Here is a 19,325-nt window from a genome sequence, read left to right as displayed (position 1 = left end):
GCGTTTCCATCTAGAGCTTTAAAGGGCAATGCTCGTTTTTGACAACCTGGACCTTATTTACGACATATTATAAGTAAGTAAGTTTGACTCACCGAGATCACTTTTGTGTAGTTCGGAGGCCTGTAGAAGAAATTTAAAATCCAGCGCGAGCCAGTATATCCATGTAATGGCGGTGATCGGGGCACCGAGAATGCAGTTTCTCAAAATCTATTTTCGGCCGCTAAACGGTTGTTTTCATCAATCAGATTGGATGAATCGACAGTTGAGATTCCTCAACGCGAGGCATTGTTGTGGTTTTCAAATACGGGGTCTTTAGCCTCTGTAATATGATCTTTACACGCCTTTCCCCACTTGCTCCAGCACGCATGCGCACAGGCCAGCGCGCAGACTGGCTATTCTCCGGCTCACATTCTCTGCGCTACGATTGGATTGTTGCGGCACCAACAACGATCGTAGCGCAGAGAATCTCATCTGTTGATTCATCCAATCTGATTGATGAAAACAACCGTTTAGCGGCCGAAAATAGATTTTGAGAAACTGCATTCTCGATCACCGTCATTACATGGATATACTGGCTCGCGCTGGATTTTAAATTTCTTCTACAGGCCTCCGAACTACACAAAAGTGAATCAGTGAGTCAAACTTCTTATAATATGTCGTAAATAAGGTTCAGGTTGTCAAAAACGAGCATTGCCCTTTAAATCGGATAAAGCATTTATAACAAAATACTTTTATCGAACAAGAGAAAATCCGATGAGATCGACAGTACAAACTTTTTGTCGATTTTCATGACTTTTAATCGAATTTTACTGTTTCCATAAAGCATTTTTAATTCGATATAACTTAATTCGCATAAAACGTGTGGATGGAAACATGGCTACTGTCCGACTCCCCGGGGATAGCTTTGGTCGGGCAGTGCTGACAGCGCATGGTAGTGGGCCGAACACTGAAGCTCAGGACTGGAGAACGGGGCAAACACACACACACACACCCACACACACACACCCACACCCACACACACACACACACACACACACACACACACACACACACACACACACACACACACACACACACACACACAACACACACACACTCCTAAAGGAGGTGACTAGCCTCCCCTCCTAGCTCACGAACAGCTTCCCCTATCTTGCTATCTTCGTCGCCGGCAGCACTATGAGCCCAGAACGACGCCCTCCTTCCCAGGGTGTGCACGTTCACAGACACAAACACAATTCTCCAGCAACACCGAGGGAACCCCTGGCCCTGCCTTTGAACCCCAGAGTTCCCATGCAGAGTTCCTCAGCCTAATGGCTGTGATCAGTTTGTGATTGCGCAACACTCTGCCACAAATGTCCCCTCCCATCCAGGTTCATCACAGTACTTTGCCCATCTTATCAATATTATTCTATTGTAGCCCATTGTATTGTTTTTGAGGCACATTTGATCAAAGAGCTGCCTCCAGGCCATCAGGTAGAGCCAAGCAAGCTATGAAATAGCGACCGATTCAATTATTTTATTCAGTTACACACTCCCCCAAGGACTCCTCGGGTCACAACCGCATCAGCGTAGCTGGCGTATAAACTAGGCCGTGGAGCCTTGGCTGCGGTTGGCTGCGCAGATCCTCAGATATTAATGCACTGCAGAATAACTGGTGTTGGTTAACCTGTGCTTCTTCCCTGTGTGTGTGTGGGTGTGTGTGCGTTTAGTATTAGTATAAGCTGGAAGAACGTCTTCTGCAGAAGAGAGAGAGGATGTGGTAGGCTATTTGTGCCTGTGTGTGTCAGCACATACAGTATGACTGAGAGAGACTTTTTAAAACCTCTCTGCCGTAGTTAGCAACTCTTCCTGTTATGGACTTCTCCTGTACCATACCTGTGCCGGCTGTTCCCAGGATGCTTCTGCTTCTGGTTTCTCTCTCTGCTCTCCTTCATGGATGTTCCTCCTCTCCAGCTGAGGAATGCTCTGGGATGGGCATCTGTAAGTTGGCGCCTCTTCTCCAGTTTTTTTTTCTCCAGTCAGTATACTGTATCTATACAGTTATTCTCTCAAGAGTTCTCAATGGGTCATTCTGTCTGTATGCGGGCTACATTTTGAGGTGACGTTTTCAAATCATGACCATTGAGATTCACTTCACCACATGTCTGTTTAAGGGGGTTTCTGTGATTTGTTTAGATAAGTCTCTGTTTAAGGTAAAAATGTGTCTTATCTTGGAGAAGGAATGCGTTTTCTATGGCGTATCTTACGGCTATGCACAGGCTATTTCCTGTCCATTATATCCAGTTAAGTCTATAAATATTTGGAAATTTACACAATTTTCATCATTTTGGCTCTGTACACCACCACAATGGATTTGAAATGAAACATTCAATACAGTATGTGCTTTAAGTGCACTTTCAGCTTTAATTTGAGGATATTTACATCCAAATCAGGTGAACGGTGTAGGAATTACAAACAATTTTATACGTGGTCCCCCCCTTTATAAGGGACCAAAAGTAATTGGACAATTGGTTGCTCAGCTGTTCCATGGCCAAATGTGTGTTATTCCCTCGTTGTTTCATTTACAAGGAGCAGATACAAGGTATAGAGTTAATTTCAAGTGTGATACTTGCCTTTGGAATCTGTTGCTGTCAACTCTCATTATGAAATCGAAAGAGCTGTCACTAATAGTGAAGCAAGCCATCATTAGGCTGAAAAATCTAAACAAACCCATCAGAGAGACAGTAAAAACATTAGGTGTGACCAAATCAACTGTTTGGAACATTCTTAAAAAGAAAGATCACACTAGTAAGTTCAGCAACACCAAAGGTCCCAGAAGACCATGGAAAACTGTGGTGGATGATAGAATAATTATTTCCCTGGTGAAGAAAGACCGTTTCATAACAGTTGTCCAGATCAAGAGCACTCCCCAGGAGGCGTATCTGACTCTGACTTCACCAGAGTAAATACAGAGGGTTCACCACAAGATGTGACAATTACAATACAGGATCATTAGTGAGCCTCTAGATCAGTTTGAACCAGCGGTGATTGATGATGGTGCTTTGACCATTTGTGGGCCCATTTCATGTTCTTGCCAGATCCGGCAAATTACCCTAAATGCACTGTACTCACTACAGTACAGTACATAAGTGATTCTCTTTGAGGGTCTTGATAAGTGCTCTATTTTCTGTATGTGTTCTAATGTATGTTTCATATTGTCTGTCTAGCTAGTCTTATACCCAGGCTAGTCCCTGAGAAATACCGTTTTAGAGAGACCTTGAACACCATATCAGGATCAATTACAAAGACAAATCGGATGATGCATGGATTTTAGTGCAGTATCTATAAACCTATCAACGCTTGCCTTCATTTGACATTGCTACTGTACAGTATGTGTTGTATATCCTTAACAAGGAACCCTGTTTGATAAAATCTCTGCTTCTGCAGGTCTGCGCTCCTTCAGGCTTCAGACGTCCAACTGTAGCTTCACCACCCTGAGCGACAAGCAGAAAGAGGAGGTCCAGGCTCCCACTACCGTCCTCTACATTCCCATCCTATATCTGATAGCCTTCAGCATCGGCCTCCTGGCCAACCTGCTGGCATTCTGGGTCCTTCTCTTCCGCACAGATAAACTCCCCTCCACCATCCTCCTCATCAACCTCACCATCAGTGACCTCATGCTACTGCTGGTCCTTCCTTTCCGCATCATCTATCACTTCCAGGGCAACGACTGGGGTTTCGGCGAACCGCTCTGTCGCGTGGTAACGGCCCTGTTCTACGGGAACATGTACGGCTCGGTGATGTGCCTGGCACTAGTGGCCGCGGACCGTTATGTGGCACTGGTGCACCCGTTCGGTGCCAAGACGCTACGAAGTCGTCGCGCGTCCATCTATATGAGCATAGGGGTGTGTGCTGTAACGATAGCTGCTATGATACCGTTGCTCATCTCGTGCCAGTCCTACAAGCTGGATAATCCCAAAATCACCACCTGCCATGATTTTTTCATTTATTTCCAGATTAATTATTTCTTCCCATACTTCGCTAGCCTTTTTGCCGTTTGCTTCCTGTTTCCTTTCCTGGTCATCCTGTGTAGCTACGCTGCTGTGATACGCACCCTGGTGGCTGGAGGCCGTCGTTACACCCACGCAGTGAGAGTTACTGTGCTGGTTCTGGTGGTGTTCATGGCCTGTTTCCTGCCGAGTAACATCCTCCTCCTGCTGCACTACTCTGACTCCTACCTGACTGACGCTGAGGACAGCCTGTACGTAGCCTACATGGTCAGTCTAGCCGTCAGCACCTTCAGCAGCTGCATAGACCCGTTCATCTTCTACTACGTCAACGACGACTTCAGGGGAAAAGTCAGGATGGCGCTGTGCTCTCGGGAAGAGGCAAGCTCCTCCTCAGGGAACCAGGTGTCGTATTTATCATCCTCACGAACGCCGCCGTCAAAGGTCATCGAGTTTAGTCAGAGGGTGACATTGTCTTCAGAGCTGGAGAAACCATGACGGCTAAACTATTCTAATTTAAATTAATCTTTTGTGCCCTCAGACATGGACCTGACTCAAACACTATGCAGCATTGTTTTACGTTCCTGTCTCTACTTAAATGTATGCTGTTTTATCTGTGAGACTAGATATGCAGGATGTTAACAGAGGAGTTGTCTGAGGTAAGCTCTGATGTACTGGTTAATTTTAGCTTGCTTATCTGTCTGTTTTAGAAACAACTTCAAAAATATAAGTAGGCCCAGTTTTTATTTTGTAAATAAGTAAATAGTGTGTTGTGATTTGATATTCTATATTCTGTATAAATCAGGATTCGAGCGTGGATTGATTCATGGTAAATCTTATCACTGAAAGTCCCCAATATATATATATATATATTTTAAATCTAAAGTCCTCATAAAAGGATGCATGGCGTAACACCATGATATAACACTCCTTAGGGGGGGGGGGGGGGGGTTATAAAGGGTCCCAATTCCAGATACATCAAAATTAATAACTGTCAAACAATTTCCCTCCCATGTGACTTGACATGTTGGCTATGCTTATTGCTGCTTTATAGATGAATGATAACAAGCATGATAGAGTATTATGAGAGTGAGATGTGATGGAGAACATTACTATGGTTAATTAAGTGAAGCAACTCATACGAACTGATTTCCTCGCCTCATACATACTAGCAAGCGAGCATATTTTTTCCATATGTTCCCAATGGGGATTATTAAAGCATATAAATGCAGTCAATTTGCAGCTCTTGTCAACATGCTTACATGCACTTATTTATTGCGAAATACAAGTATTTAGCCTATAAAATTACAATTATGCAAATGAGCACACATTTTTCGTTGGTTGTGTTAATAAAGACAAAAAAACAAACAACAAACATAGATTCTGTTACCCCATTGTCAAAATATAACTAGTAATGAAATTTGCCTTTCACTTCATCAATATAACTATGCAGATAAAACACGCTAAAGAAATTGGTTTTGAGCCTCAGTGCTCCTGTAGTATCCCTGTAGTTCAGTGCATGCACAGCGTCTCCGAGAGATGCTGCTCCCTTCGCCGTTTGGATGAGGCGGGGCTTTTAACAGTCCCTAGATCGAGACTTAAGACCAAGGGTGACCGAGCTTTTGCGGTGGCTGGCCCAAAGCTCTGGAACAGCCTCCCTCCACACATTAGACACGCACAGAACCTAGGGCTCTTTAAGTCTCAGCTTAAAACACTTGTTTTCACTGGCTTTTGAGGCCTGATAGCCTACATCCCTTGTCCTGTTTTGTGTCCTGTCCTTTTATTATTCTGTGATTATGGGCACTTTATTCTGTTTTTTTGTTTTATTTTATTTTATATATTGTACAGCACTTTGGTGCAACTTCGGTTGATTTTAAACGTGCTTTATAAATAAAGTTGACCTTGACCTTGACCTATGGGGAAACAAGCCCGACAGAGGAACACAGCTTGACACCCTCACCAAAATAAGGCACTGTATGTTTAAATAGTTGTTAATAAATCCGATGTCTGACATCAGATCTAATATTTACTTTATACAGTAGAATGCATTAATTTGATCATACTTACATACAGCACTGGCCAAAAAAGGCATAGTATATGGACCACACCATGATGCTCCAGCTGACCCAGAGGTTCTATGTATGAGGAAATGTGCTGTGATGTGATGTTTTCCCCATAGAAGCTAAATCAATTTTTGCAGTGTACATATTTTACCCTTTAATTTCACACATTTGGTAGAAAGCCCATCATTGATCAGATAGCAGCAGATTGATACAGCATCAAAAGTCAGAATGGTTAAGACAATGGTGTTATAGCTTGTGTTAGATCATCACAATATAGTGCAAATCATGAACCAACATAACTCTCATTGCTTTAGATACTGGGATGATTCTGACCATCCATCCCTCACTACTGTATGGTAGAGCTTTACTCCCACCCCCTGGTTACTGGGGAAACTGCATGCTCTGTCAGAACAGAAAAGCAAAGAGGACCCAAAATGATCACTTATGGCAAGTGTCTGTCTGTCTGTCTGTCTGTCTATTACACGGCTCTGAAATACTTGATTCTGATTGGACCGCTCAATTATTTCTCAATAATTGACCAACGTCAACGGCCACCAAGCAATATTGACCGCTGCTAAGGGCAACACATTATATGTTTATGGGCGAAAGTTGAAAGATTGTCTAAAAGTTGCTGAACATTCTAAACAGTTAAATAAGGGTTTTGGCTGTTGCATGTGAACTCATCAAGCCAATCTCTGAAAACGTCCATTGCCCAAGCACATGGAACCATTTTGCTGGTGATATAAAAAGTGTAGGCCTATAGTATTTATGTCATTGGTATGTATGGCCAGCCAGTCAATATCAAAAAATAAGATCCCTTCAGTTGACTGTATGTATGTATGTATGTATGTATGTATGTGTGTATGTATGTATGTATGTATGTATGTATGTATGTATGTATGTATGTATGCTTGTCAAATGTGTGTACTGTGTAAACTGTGTATTTCAAGATGTATTGACATTACAGAGCCTTAAACAAAATGTCATTTAACACATCTTTTTACTGTTCTAGTTTTCGGTCCCAATGAGGGAAAAGGTCAATTCAGCTGTGCTTTGGAACAGTTGTTTACTGTTTGAGAGGGGACCTTAGCAATAGTTTGAGAGGGGACCTTAGCAACAGTTTGAGAGGAGACCTTGGCCTGTAAAGAGTTGTATCACTCAAACAGACACATGAAACAAATATTTGATTAACCAGGCAGGTCAAGCCTGGCTTGTGTGTGTTGGCTGGCTTGTTTCTGTGCGGGACTGGTAGGACGGTAATGTCTGATAAATAAAGATGGATCTTGTCACCTGGACACATCAGTTTCAATGCTTCCAATGCTAATCCAGCACAATAAGAGCGGGATAGCCAGTTAGCTCATGGGCTCACAACAACTAGCAGCAGCTTTGATTGTTCCTATCAAAAAGTAAACAACTATAATTCCGCACCAAAACGAAGTCCATTAGGCTATGACAACTCGTGCTCAAACACCACAACGCCTTTTATCAAATTCAAATAGCCCTGCCAGTGCTAACCATCTCTGGGCTACTGTATTTAACTTAATAACATTGCATTTATAAGCCATCGTTCTGACACCATAAGGGGAAGCTTGTCAACGACATGCGACAACAGGTCCTTATCTCTCACATAGCAGCAAATTCACACACATTGCCAACATGATCAATCTGAAATGCATACGGTTGCGTGTCCACCGACAAGCTGTATTTTAGGGCGCTATAGGGACGAGAAAATAACTTACCTGATATAAAATGGGCACCGCAAACGCGGGCATTTCTGATTATGTCCTCAGTCCAGTCTGTAGGCTATGCTTAGCCACAGGTGACTCCATTTCTGAAAAGGCCGGTTTCCTCTTGAAACGAATAAAGTTTGTCACTAGAGCGCCGATGCTTAATAATGGCGATTTCGTCTGTCTTCCTCTGCTACTGTTTCAAGAATGCGTGCGCATAGGCTACTTGTGCTGACTAGGCTGTAAAAGGGTCTATAATATACAAATATGACCCACGCTCGTTACACAACTTCTACAACATCCAGTGACAAAATATATCATGGTACCTTGGTATGTCCACACCAAGGATTGAACTCACAACCCACTATCCACTCGGCCACCGCTGACCTGGGAATTCTGTGGAGTTTTTTTGTTTTGTCTGCGTTGAGGGACATTTTTGACATTTAACTGGACCTCTCAGAACTTTACTTGATTACCCCTGCTCTAGACTTTATTGCATGAAAATATTTAGCATTTGAGGGTATGTTCTATTAGTCTGGCAACCCAAACTCTAAATCGTTTAACATATAATCACTCTTCTCTGCAGATTTTGAATCAGCAGTGAACAACAACAATAGCAACAACAACCATAAAAACCATTAAAATAATTAGATTTTGGCCACCGTTGTGCTCTTGGTACTGAGGGCAAACAAAATGTTCTCAATACAATTCCAGTAAGTTTGACTGATAAAACAATAACAATTACTATTTGGCTTATACAGCACATGCAGTAGGTGTGGTGTAACCCACACATTTCGGCATGCCTTGGGTGGGATTCGAACCCGTGTCTCCTGCGGGACAAACACTGTTTTAACCAGCTGCGCTCATGAAGCAATGCTGAATCCGAATAACTTAATTTGTTCACTGTGTAGCTGTCAATGAGTGTAAAACAAACCTAATTCCACTTAAAGAAGTGGTTTACATAGGTTGAGAGGATACATTTTGTTGTGTAAATACAGTATAGTAATAATCATACATCTTACTAGAGATATTTGTTTGTGATAGGAATCATTGCTTTATTGAAATGAAACAACTGAAATAATATCAGTTTTGGAAATAAACAATATCCTTCTCAAAGTGTACTGGCCAGCCTTGATCACATGCAATAGCAATTTTTCTAGTGTAACGGCTACCCCTGTACTCACAGTGAGGAAGCGAAGCGTCCTCATTCCTCAGTTTACAGACAATAATGGCAAAGGGTTGGAGGCTCTTGGTCAAGTCTCCATGATGTTCACCAGCCCTTCCACAGATTGCTCGAACTTGATTTCCAGAAGCAAGGATAAAGGTATTGGTGTCTTTACACTTGTTACTACCAGTTTTGGATATCCCCCTGCTTCTTATCTCATTTTCACATCTGCTAACGCTCATCTCCCCCTTAACATGTTGGACGAGGAATTTATTATAACGGTCTTTTATATTTGCAGGTTGGGACAGCACAGTTGTCATGGCACCCAGGAGCACCAGCAGCAAACCAGGATGCAGGAATGTCATTATTTCCTAGTGGAAAAAACAACAACAAGGATAGAGATGATACTCCGTGATAACAGTTGAAGTAAATACTTGCATGCAGGCAGAACTCAAACGACAGCATCTGTAACAGAGACTTCAATTGAAACTAGATTTATGTAGGTGTGCTTGCTTTTAGGTTGTGTAGGTTCAGGTCAAATTTGGGTAGTTTTTCATTGCTGCTCTATCAGAGGGGTGCTAGTACACATGTTTGCCTACTGTATGTCCCTGGGCTAGCCAGCAACACTTGGCCTGACGTATTGGCCATTGTTGTTTTAAAACAGAGGAACTCTGGCCCTTAATAATAATAATTATTAGTATTATTACTGTTATTATTATTATTATTATTAGTAGTAGTAGTAGTAGTATTATAGCAACATAACACATTCATGACAATGACCAAAAGCAATCAACAAGTATCAATGCCAACAAAATGGGTAAAACTATAATATGTGGTATACTTACAGTACATGTGTCTTCACAAGTCTGCAGCACTCATTTGGGTTCTGGCTTTTATTTGTCACAGGAGTGATTCCATGTTTACTCTGCTGGAACCTGCCAGTGTGCTTTCACAATCTCCCAACATATTTGTCAAAGATCACATTAAACAAATGTTACTAATCAAACAGAGCTTTCCCGAAATCATGTCAAGACTATTGACTATTTCCCCTGGTGCCCTCATTTGACCCTGTAGATAGGTCCTGTGTTTTTAATGGTCAACACTTTATTGCAGGAAGATATTTCTCATTTGATGGTTGAGGGAGACAGGGAGACTCATAAAGTTTCTCGCAAAGTTTTTTTTTCAACCTTGAATTTTTCCTCCATGTCACTTCAGGGGCTCTGTCGTTCTATTAGCCTGGCAACCCAAACCCTAAATTGTTCAACATCACTATTCTCTGCAGATTTTGAATCATGAAGTGATCAACCACAACAACAAAAACAAACAACCATGAAACTCACCAGGGTCACCAGGTTAGTGTTCCACAGAAACAGGTCACAATTAGATTAAATATTTAGACCAGCTGTTGTGCTCTTGGTACAGAGGGCAATCACAATGTTCTCAAAACAATTCCAGTTAGCTGAATGATTAAACAAGAGCCATGACTGGTTATTTGGCTTACATGCAGCGCACAATCTGATATTGTCCTGTTGGACTCATTCCTGGAGCATCATAAAAATGTTGTTCCAGGACCATCACTGCAATGGACCAATCACGTTGTTGTGATGTCATAGCTAGAAATCCCCCCCCCCCAAAAAGCGGGAAGAGAAAGTTGGAGAAAGCACTTGCCAGTGGCAACTAACTCAAAGGTAATTATTAGTATTTTTTATTTTATTATAATGTGATTGTCTGAGATTGAGTACATTTGTGTTACAGAAAGGCCCAGTGGAATCTAGCTGGTGGAAATCTACAAAACAGCTAACCTTAGCAACTAAGCAAGAGTGCCCTTCAGCGCTGAAATGTTAACTGTTAGCTACAGATGTTTTAAATGTCTTCATGTTACATATAAACAAAAACAAATGTTTGACCGTGGCTTTTGTGAGACATTTTTTATGTTTTTCCAAATCGGTTTTGTGTCGAAAAGATAGCTACAGTAGCTAGTTAATGTTAGCCTAGCTAGATGGCCAACTTGCAGATGTTTTCTGTAGCAAGCTACATAAGCACATTAGTGATGTATTTGCCATTAATTTAAATGCAGAATGTCTTGCTTTGTGACATTATGGATTATATCAATTACATATACTGTAGACAAATGTACTTTCATGTGTTTGTCCTGGATCAGCATATACAGTAGTAAGCAGATGGGCCAATTAATGGTTGCCCTGGGCCATCATAAAAATGTTTGTCCTGGGTTATCATATAGATGTTTGCCCTGGGCCATCATAAAAATGTTTGTCCTGGGTTATCATATAGATGTTTGCCCTGGGTCATCATATAGATGTTTGCCCTGGGCCATCATAAAAATGTTTGTCCTGGGTTATCATATAGATGTTTGCCCTGGGTCATCATGTAGATGTTTGCCCTGGGTCATCATATAGATGTTTGCCCTGGGCCATCCTATAGATGTTTGCCCTGGGTTATCATATAGATGTTTGTCCTGGGTTATCATGTAGATGTTTGCCCTGGGTCATCATATAGATGTTTGTCCTGGGCCATCCTATAGATGTTTGCCCTGGGTCATCATGTAGATGTTTGCCCTGGGCCATCCTATAGATGTTTGCCCTGGGTTATCATGTAGATGTTTGTCCTGGGTCATCATATAGATGTTTGTCCTGGGTCATCATACATGTTGGTCCTGGGTCATCATATAGATGTTTGTCCTGGGCCATCATATACATGTTTGTCCTGGACAGTGGTTTTGGCCAGGAGTTAAGTGTCATTTTTTCTATATATGATAAAAACACATAAGTGAATTGAGTAAATAAATAAACACTTATTCAATGTATGTTTCTTTTTTATTTCAGAAATGGAAGAAATAATAAGAACAGTTCTGAAAGATGAAAAAAAGAGCAGTTTGTCATACTTTTTGAAGATGTCTTTCTAGAGTTAAAAAAGTTTAACAGAGATTACTTCTAATCCTACTATTAAACCAATTTGTAATATACTATGTATACAGTACAACACGTGTATTTATTCAAGTATTATTACTATACATATTATTGGTAGTGTTATGTCAATGTGTGCATCACACCTTCAGAAAGTATGTGTTGTGAGCTCTTGATGACCCTTCCAAAATGTTTGTTGTCACATGACTGGACATTGGGAATACGTTGGGAAAAGTCTATAAAAGTCATATGAACAGCCACACAAACACACAAATTATTATTGTTGTTGTAATTATTAAAAATAACATTAATAGCAATGAAATGGCCATTTCAACATACTGGAGGCAAAATAACGAGGACAACAACAACAACACCTCTAGGAGGACTTGGACTAGAGGCAGGTGCACCATGCTAACCCTCTAGCACTTTTTGTGTGTTCCGGTAACCGATGGAAACTCACTCCCGCTGGTGCGGTAAATCCTTGATTCCAAAAATTGCTGTATTTTGGCATTGTCTGTGTTTTTCTTCAATAGAAAAGTGATAGTTTTGTCAACTTTTTGATCTGAATTGTATATGATCATAAGTAACCTTAAAACAGGGCTAAACATGCATTTTCCCTTTACTACTCCTTTAAACCAAAGGCCTCTGCGTTGATGGGAACTAGCCACTACCATGTCTTCCTGTTTTCCTCCTGTGACGTGACAGTTTAAATCACGTAAATCGTGAACCGGAAAAAAACATTTCCTCTTTGTTTATTTAATGATCGCCGTTACAGTACACTTAAGGCGACGTTTCGTGACACAGCAAAAAAAATAAACTTCGTTTTACACTAAAAACAATATACAAGAAAAAAAACAGACACGGGCGAAAGGAGCAAAATAATGCACTCGAAGTTGTTGTGAGTCAGTCAGCTGATGGGCTGGGATCTCCGTCTCAGATCACGGGATCAGCTGCTGTCCACAGGCTCCGAGACACTCCGACCAGACCCCGGGGAGGGCAGCACCAGCCAGCCAGACCAGACAAGCCAGATCGATATATACCTCCTATGTGGTTGCTGGAAACACTGCTCTTTCATGAGATGATCCTCAATAGCACCAGTTCCAAGTAAACTGGAGAGACACTCGGCTTGCGTGGTGAGTCATCTTGCTTGGAGCGAATGGTACGTCTGCTTTACCAGAGTAAGGACGTAGCTTAAGCTAGCTAGAGAGAGAGAGAGAGAGATACCGGTGTTTAGCCAGCTAGAGAGAGAGAGAGAGCTACCGGTGTTTAGCCAGCTAGAGAGAGAGAGAGATACCGGTGTTTAGCCAGCTAGAGAGAGAGAGAGATCTACCGGTGTTTAGCCAGCTAGAGAGAGAGAGAGAGATCTACCGGTGTTTAGCCAGCTAGAGAGAGAGAGATCTACCGGTGTTTAGCCAGCTAGAGAGAGAGAGAGATCTACCGGTGTTCAGCCAGCTAGAGAGAGAGAGAGATCTACCGGTGTTTAGCCAGCTAGAGAGAGAGAGAGAGAGAGAGAGAGAGAGAGATCTACCGGTGTTTAGCCAGCTAGAGAGAGAGAGAGAGAGAGAGAGAGAGAGAGAGAGAGAGAGAGATCTACCGGTGTTTAGCCAGCTAGAGAGAGAGAGAGATCTACCGGTGTTTAGCTAGTGCTAGGCTCTCCAGCTCAAAGACACGTGAGGCAGTGCTTTATTGTGTGCTGTGCTGCGGTACAGCCATCGCCCTGCACAGCCGTAACAATAACCACGAGAACGCACTACCTCGAGTGTTTTTATCGCTTTTATACAACAGCGTTGCGCGGTCGTTAACCCTTTCATGTCGCTTTGTTTACCGTTGCTATAGCAACTTAACGCCAGAGCTAGCTAGCTAGCGGCTAATATCAACATCCTAAAAAGTGTGTCTGTCCCCATTTCAACAATACATTCTGGTCTTAGTATGTTTATTGCTCACGATAAAATTGTTTATATAAGTCAAATGATAAATGTCAAAGCCCCCAGTCGTTGACTGAAAAGTAAATAAACATTTGCATACAACAACAGCGCCCCCTAGGTTCCCTGTTCTGAAACTGCGTTTCATTTTAGTCACGTCAGTAGCTGAATTTCCTCATAAACGGTTTTGTTTCGGTACAAACCAGTAATTGTCTTGCACCGACTCTTCACCCCAAAGGCTCAACAGACAGGTGACCATGGCAGGTGTCCACTGACCTGAGCCTTCGTATGGAGTCAAAATGAGGCCAGAAAGCATTGTAAACGTAAGTGAAGTATTGTAAACAAAAAAATATGAATTGTAAATGTAAGTGAAGTATTGTAAACGTAAGTGAAGTATTGTAAACAAAAACAAAAAATATACAAAAACAAAAAATATATAAATAATCACTTAATTATTAAAAAATAAAATAAAAATTGCATTTACGATACTTTTTTGTAAATGCAGAAAAGGTTTTGTAAACGCAAAAAAGTATTGTAAATGCAATTTTTATTTTATTTTTTAATAATTAAGTAATAATTTATATATTTTTTGTTTACAATACTTCACTTACGTTTACAATACTTCACTTACGTTTACAATACTTCACTTACGTTTACAATTCATATGTTTTTCTTTACAATACTTCACTTACGTTTACAATGCTTTCTGGCCTCATTTTGACTCCATACCTTCGTCCTCCATTCTCTTGTGAAGCGGAATAGTTGTGACAGGTGTTGATGGATGTGGTTGCGTTGTGCGCGTGGAAGTAACGTCATTACGTCATTAAAATGCATTAAAAGTCGCATTTTCAATAAGGACGAATCGCAATGACGGGGAATATCCGTTCTGTCCGTTTAGACTACAGTCGCATTAGCAGATGTCTGATTTATGTCTGATTTATTTCCACATATGACTGAGGCCTGAAACGGATCTGAGAATATCCGATTCCATGTGCTTTTCTTCTGCTTACACGTATGTGTAATATCTGATATGTGCCACCTGAGCATAAAAACAGAATTGGGTCACTTCAACCACCCACTGAGCAAAGACACGTCTAAAAGACGTCTTTTAGATGTCTTTTTCGGACGTCCAAAGACATCCAATTAGGAGCCAGAATGAAAGTTTTTTTTAGTCCTTCAGATATTGAACCCGTTCTGCACGTCCACAGACGTCTTAGAGGGGTCCAAGCCAGACGTGTGAATATTGAGGGGTCCAGCAGACGTACAAATGGGGTTCTGGACCGACGGACGTTATTAAGACATGATCTGAATGTCTCCCTGACGTTGTGTGTTTGCTGGGCAGGCAGTGTAAATGTGGCCAAATTGACAAACACTTGTCACATATGGCGAATAAACGTTCTATTCATATTCAACAGAGTGGGTCATGCGTTCCTTTAGGGTGACAAGGAGGCAAAGTTTATGACTTTGCTGAGCTGGATGTCTCTGTTGTCATAGTTGTTAGCACATCCGCAAGGTTGCAGGTTCGCGTCCCGCCCTGGTCAAACAAAAGAGTGACACAGAAAACACACCGCAGAGCGAGATGAAGTCTGTCAGACTTGTAACAGTGCTTGAGCGCCCTCCCCCCACCTGCACATAGTAAAGTGTAGTAAGGGGGGCTATATACTATATATTTTGTACTCTTCTACATGTAGGCCTATGGATATTCTTTACTCTGATGCATGTTCTATATTTTGTACATTCTCACTGCTGTAACTCCCATTATTAAAGATTCAAGTTGATTGTATCTGATCTTATTCTGGGTAAACTCCCATCCTACAGTACAAATACTCTCTGATTGCACAGAGATCAGCCGGTAGGTATAGTTTGAGACATGATCCTGTTGTCTGATCCAGGGGCCAGGACTGACCTGGGAGAGAAATCCTTCATGTGCTCTGCGCCACATCCTTGGGATCACGCTTAAATAGACCAAAAGAAACGAACACAATTGGTCTCTGCCTGCTTTTATAACCTCTTATACGTATAATGATCAATTATTCGGTTAATCCTCATCGCTGTGGATTTATTCTGCTGTTGTAAATGCATTCTATATAAATGCATTCTAACACAACATACCCTGTTGTGTTTTTGTTGTTGTTTTGTGTGTAACTGTTTTTATGCTGTTATTTTGTCCAGGTCTTCCTTGTAAAAGAGATCAGCGAACTCAGCGGGAGTAGAACTCATCTCCATCTGCTGGCCTTCATATCAAAGAGGCTGTGAGTGAATGGGGAGATCCACCATAGACCAGCTATGATGTCCAACACCGACTACAGTGACGAGGGTATGTACCCCAAACCACCCTCCCCTCTGGGGTCAGTCAGGAAGCAAACCAGGCTGGAGACAGGCCACTCCAACTTCTCTCAATGAGACGAGGCAAGCTTCTGGAAAATGTTTGGGACATATTGCAGAGCACATACGTACGTATAGCATACAGATAACGCTATAATTAAAGTAACATTATCAAAAGTAGAGAAAAATATAACCGCAAGCGGTCATAGGAAGGGGTCCTACAGACATGCCCAGACCTGGCACACAGCAGGCCAAGGACCACAGACTCCGAGCAACATAGATGTCGGGATATAATCTAATGTTTTGCCAAATTTTACACCTGCAGAAAAATCAAAGATGGCGGACTTGAAATGGGTTCTTGAGGGAAATTTGTTGCCCATGAGGAAACGCATACAGTTTCATAAAATTTCATCAAACGGGGTGGAAATGCCAGCATTTCTAAATTTGCGCTTTGAATTGGTTACTATAGTAGCACCTATGGACCAATCATGGTCATTCTTTCTGGCATAGTTACTCATGGCCTGTAGCTGCAGCATGTATGCATTTTTGGTCAAGGACTTTTTGAATTTTACCAAGTCAATGAATAAATACAAAGTTCATGAACGCTTGTTCTTATTGAAGGCTTCAGTGATGATGACAGGGATGTACTGTTGGTTCACATACTCTACTCTTGGCAAATGTAGCTCTATTAAGCCACTAAAAGTAATGTAAATGGTTCTCTTCACGCCAGGCCCACTCTTCTCCAGCCGGGTGAACAGCCCTTCAGAGGACAGTAACCCGAGCGCCCCGCCCGGCTCTCCGGGCCCAGCCAGAGACCAGAACCAGTACGAGCGCATCGGAGGACCGTCAGGAACCTCGTAAGGATGCTGATTATAAAATATGACACGGTTATACAGTATATTCTAATATTACTGCATAATTGTGTAACGGAGCTTAAGCTATAACATGGTTCTGACGCATCCTCGCAGATTCCTCCAGACTCTGATCCACCTACTGAAAGGAAACATTGGTACAGGTTTGCTGGGTCTTCCTCTGGCAGTGAAGCACGCAGGACTTGTGGTGAGCATACTGTGCATAGACTGACATTCATACTGTGCATAGACTGACATTCATACTGTGCAAAGACTGACATTCATACTGTGCATAGACTGACATTCATACTGTGCATAGACTGACATTCATACTGTGCATAGACTGACATTTATACTGTGCATAGACTGACATTCATACTGTGCATAGACTGACATTCATACTGTGCAAAGACCGACATTCATACTGTGCATAGACTGACATTCATACTGTGCATAGACTGACATTTATACTGTGCATAGACTGACATTCATACTGTGCATAGACTGACATTCATACTGTGCATAGACTGACATTCATACTGTGCATAGACTGACATTCATAGGTGGGGGACTCATTTTTCACTGTGCACTTATTACCACAAAGGAACATGCATTATGTTTACAGTTTACATCTGCCTTGTTTTGACACCTATCTTCCTATTTTTACTTCATACTTCTGATATACCAAGACAAGAAATAGATTTTAGATTTCCCTGCAGAGGAAGGATCATCAACTAATGTTACAAACAAAAACAAATCCCACTTTGACAAGTTCTCTCTCTTTCTTCACAGTTGGGACCATTGAGTCTCTTTGTTATGGGCATCATTGCCATCCACTGCATGGACCTCCTGGTCAAATGTTCCCATCATCTCAGTGCCAAGTAAGTAGACTCCTCGCATCCCCTCAGTTATGTATGAGACACACACACATTCACTGCAGGTTCAAAGTACAGATCTTTTCTGATAGCTGCATGTAGGGTTTCCACGGTTCTCAGTATAATGGTAAAAATGGTAAATGGACTGCACTTATATAGTGCTTTTCCACCTTAGCGGCACTTCAAATCAGATTTGATCTTGATTTGTTGAGGGACAAACTGAAGTCCATGTTGGACAACCCCTCCCATCCTCTCTGAGGCGAGCCTACAGGCGCATCCCTCCATGGTGCAAACGGAGAGGGTCAGGTGGTCCTTTGTGCCAGCAGCCAACCCCCCCCCCCCCCCCCCCCTTCACACACCCCTGCCACTTTACATTGGATACTAGTGATGATAGTACTTATAGCTCTTTACTTCGCATGTTTCATTTGGATATTGTTGTATTGTGTGCACTATGCATGCTATGTTTATTTATGACTCTTGAATCTTGGATTTTATTCTGTACCTCTGTTTTTTCTGCTGCTGTAACTCCCAAACCTCTCCCCTCTCCCTCTCATCCTATGTTCCAGGATGAACAAACCATTCATGAACTATGGCGAGGCGGTGGAATACGGGATGGAGAACATATCATGCTTGAGAAGACACTCAATATGGGGGAGGTAAAAAACTACAGTTACAAGTAGAACCTAAACATTACCTGTTATACCTGTTACCTCATGTAGACTTTGCCTGTCAATGCAAATATACTCGTTTTTATTGCATTTTGACTGACAATGGATGCAGAACGGTAAATACTCTAGAATGTGTATCTTGGTCCTTGACTGTGTCCTCCTTCTTCTTGATGGGTAGTGAACCTCTGTTCTAGACGGGTAGTGAACCTCTGTTCTAGACGGGTAGTGAACCTCTGTTCTAGATGAGTATTGATCCTGTTCTTGACTGTGTTCTCTGTTCTAGATGAGTATTGATCATGTTCTTGACTGTGTGCTCTGTTCTAGAGGAGTATTGATCCTGTTCTTGACTGTGTTCTCTGTTCTAGAGGAGTATTGATCCTGTTCTTGACTGTGTGCTCTGTTCTAGAGGAGTATTGATCCTGTTCTTGACTGTGTTCTCTGTTCTAGACGGATGGTGAACCTGTTCCTCATCATCACTCAGCTTGGGTTCTGCTGTGTCTACTTTGTCTTCCTTAGTGACAATGTTAAACAGGTGATGGACAAAGAACACACACACACTCACGCACACACACACAATCTCACGCACTCACATGTACGCACACACACACACACACACACACACACACACACACACACACACACACACACACACACACACACGTGTTCAGCTTTCTTTCAAGCACGCCATGTACATATTAAACATATCAGCCCTAAAATCTAAAAGTGATTAATCCAAACCATCTGCCATCTAGATGAAGCTTTAAACATTAACTGTGTATGGCTAAGAAAATTGGCATGTTTGCGGACAGAAATTCTGCC

At 41.9% G+C, this 19,325-nt stretch overlaps 2 protein-coding genes across 3 annotated transcripts in view; both read left to right on the top strand.

Annotated features, from left to right (window-relative positions):
- Nucleotides 1–1,895: 1,895 nt before the first annotated feature.
- On the top strand, nt 1,896–4,484 carry LOC311326636 (proteinase-activated receptor 4-like; the record flags this gene model as incomplete). Its single annotated transcript, XM_084459572.1, has 2 exons — nt 1,896–1,980; nt 3,427–4,484. 2 exons carry the CDS (start codon nt 1,896–1,898, stop codon nt 4,482–4,484), a joined length of 1,143 nt encoding a protein of 380 aa, XP_084315698.1.
- An 8,375-nt stretch (nt 4,485–12,859) lies between these two features.
- Nucleotides 12,860–19,325, top strand: part of slc36a1 (solute carrier family 36 member 1) — a 14,012-nt gene continuing 7,546 nt past the window's right edge. The window contains exons 1-7 of one of the 2 annotated variants that reach the window (XM_084459439.1): nt 12,860–12,998; nt 15,960–16,104; nt 16,843–16,969; nt 17,081–17,171; nt 17,756–17,844; nt 18,405–18,494; nt 18,954–19,038. In XM_084459439.1, coding sequence (XP_084315565.1) covers nt 16,074–16,104; nt 16,843–16,969; nt 17,081–17,171; nt 17,756–17,844; nt 18,405–18,494; nt 18,954–19,038 — 513 coding nt within the window. In that variant the 5' untranslated portion in view covers nt 12,860–12,998; nt 15,960–16,073. Of the gene's footprint in view, nt 13,025–15,959; nt 16,105–16,842; nt 16,970–17,080; nt 17,172–17,755; nt 17,845–18,404; nt 18,495–18,953; nt 19,039–19,325 lie in introns of both variants that reach the window. The other variant, XM_084459440.1, reaches the window with a different exon arrangement.

This window comes from Borostomias antarcticus, assembly GCF_949987555.1.
Source record: "Borostomias antarcticus genome assembly, chromosome: 28".
NCBI classification, from domain to species: Eukaryota; Metazoa; Chordata; class Actinopteri; order Stomiiformes; family Stomiidae; genus Borostomias; species Borostomias antarcticus.
Note: the sequence above shows the minus strand (reverse complement) of the source record. Positions and strands in the feature narration are given on the sequence as shown.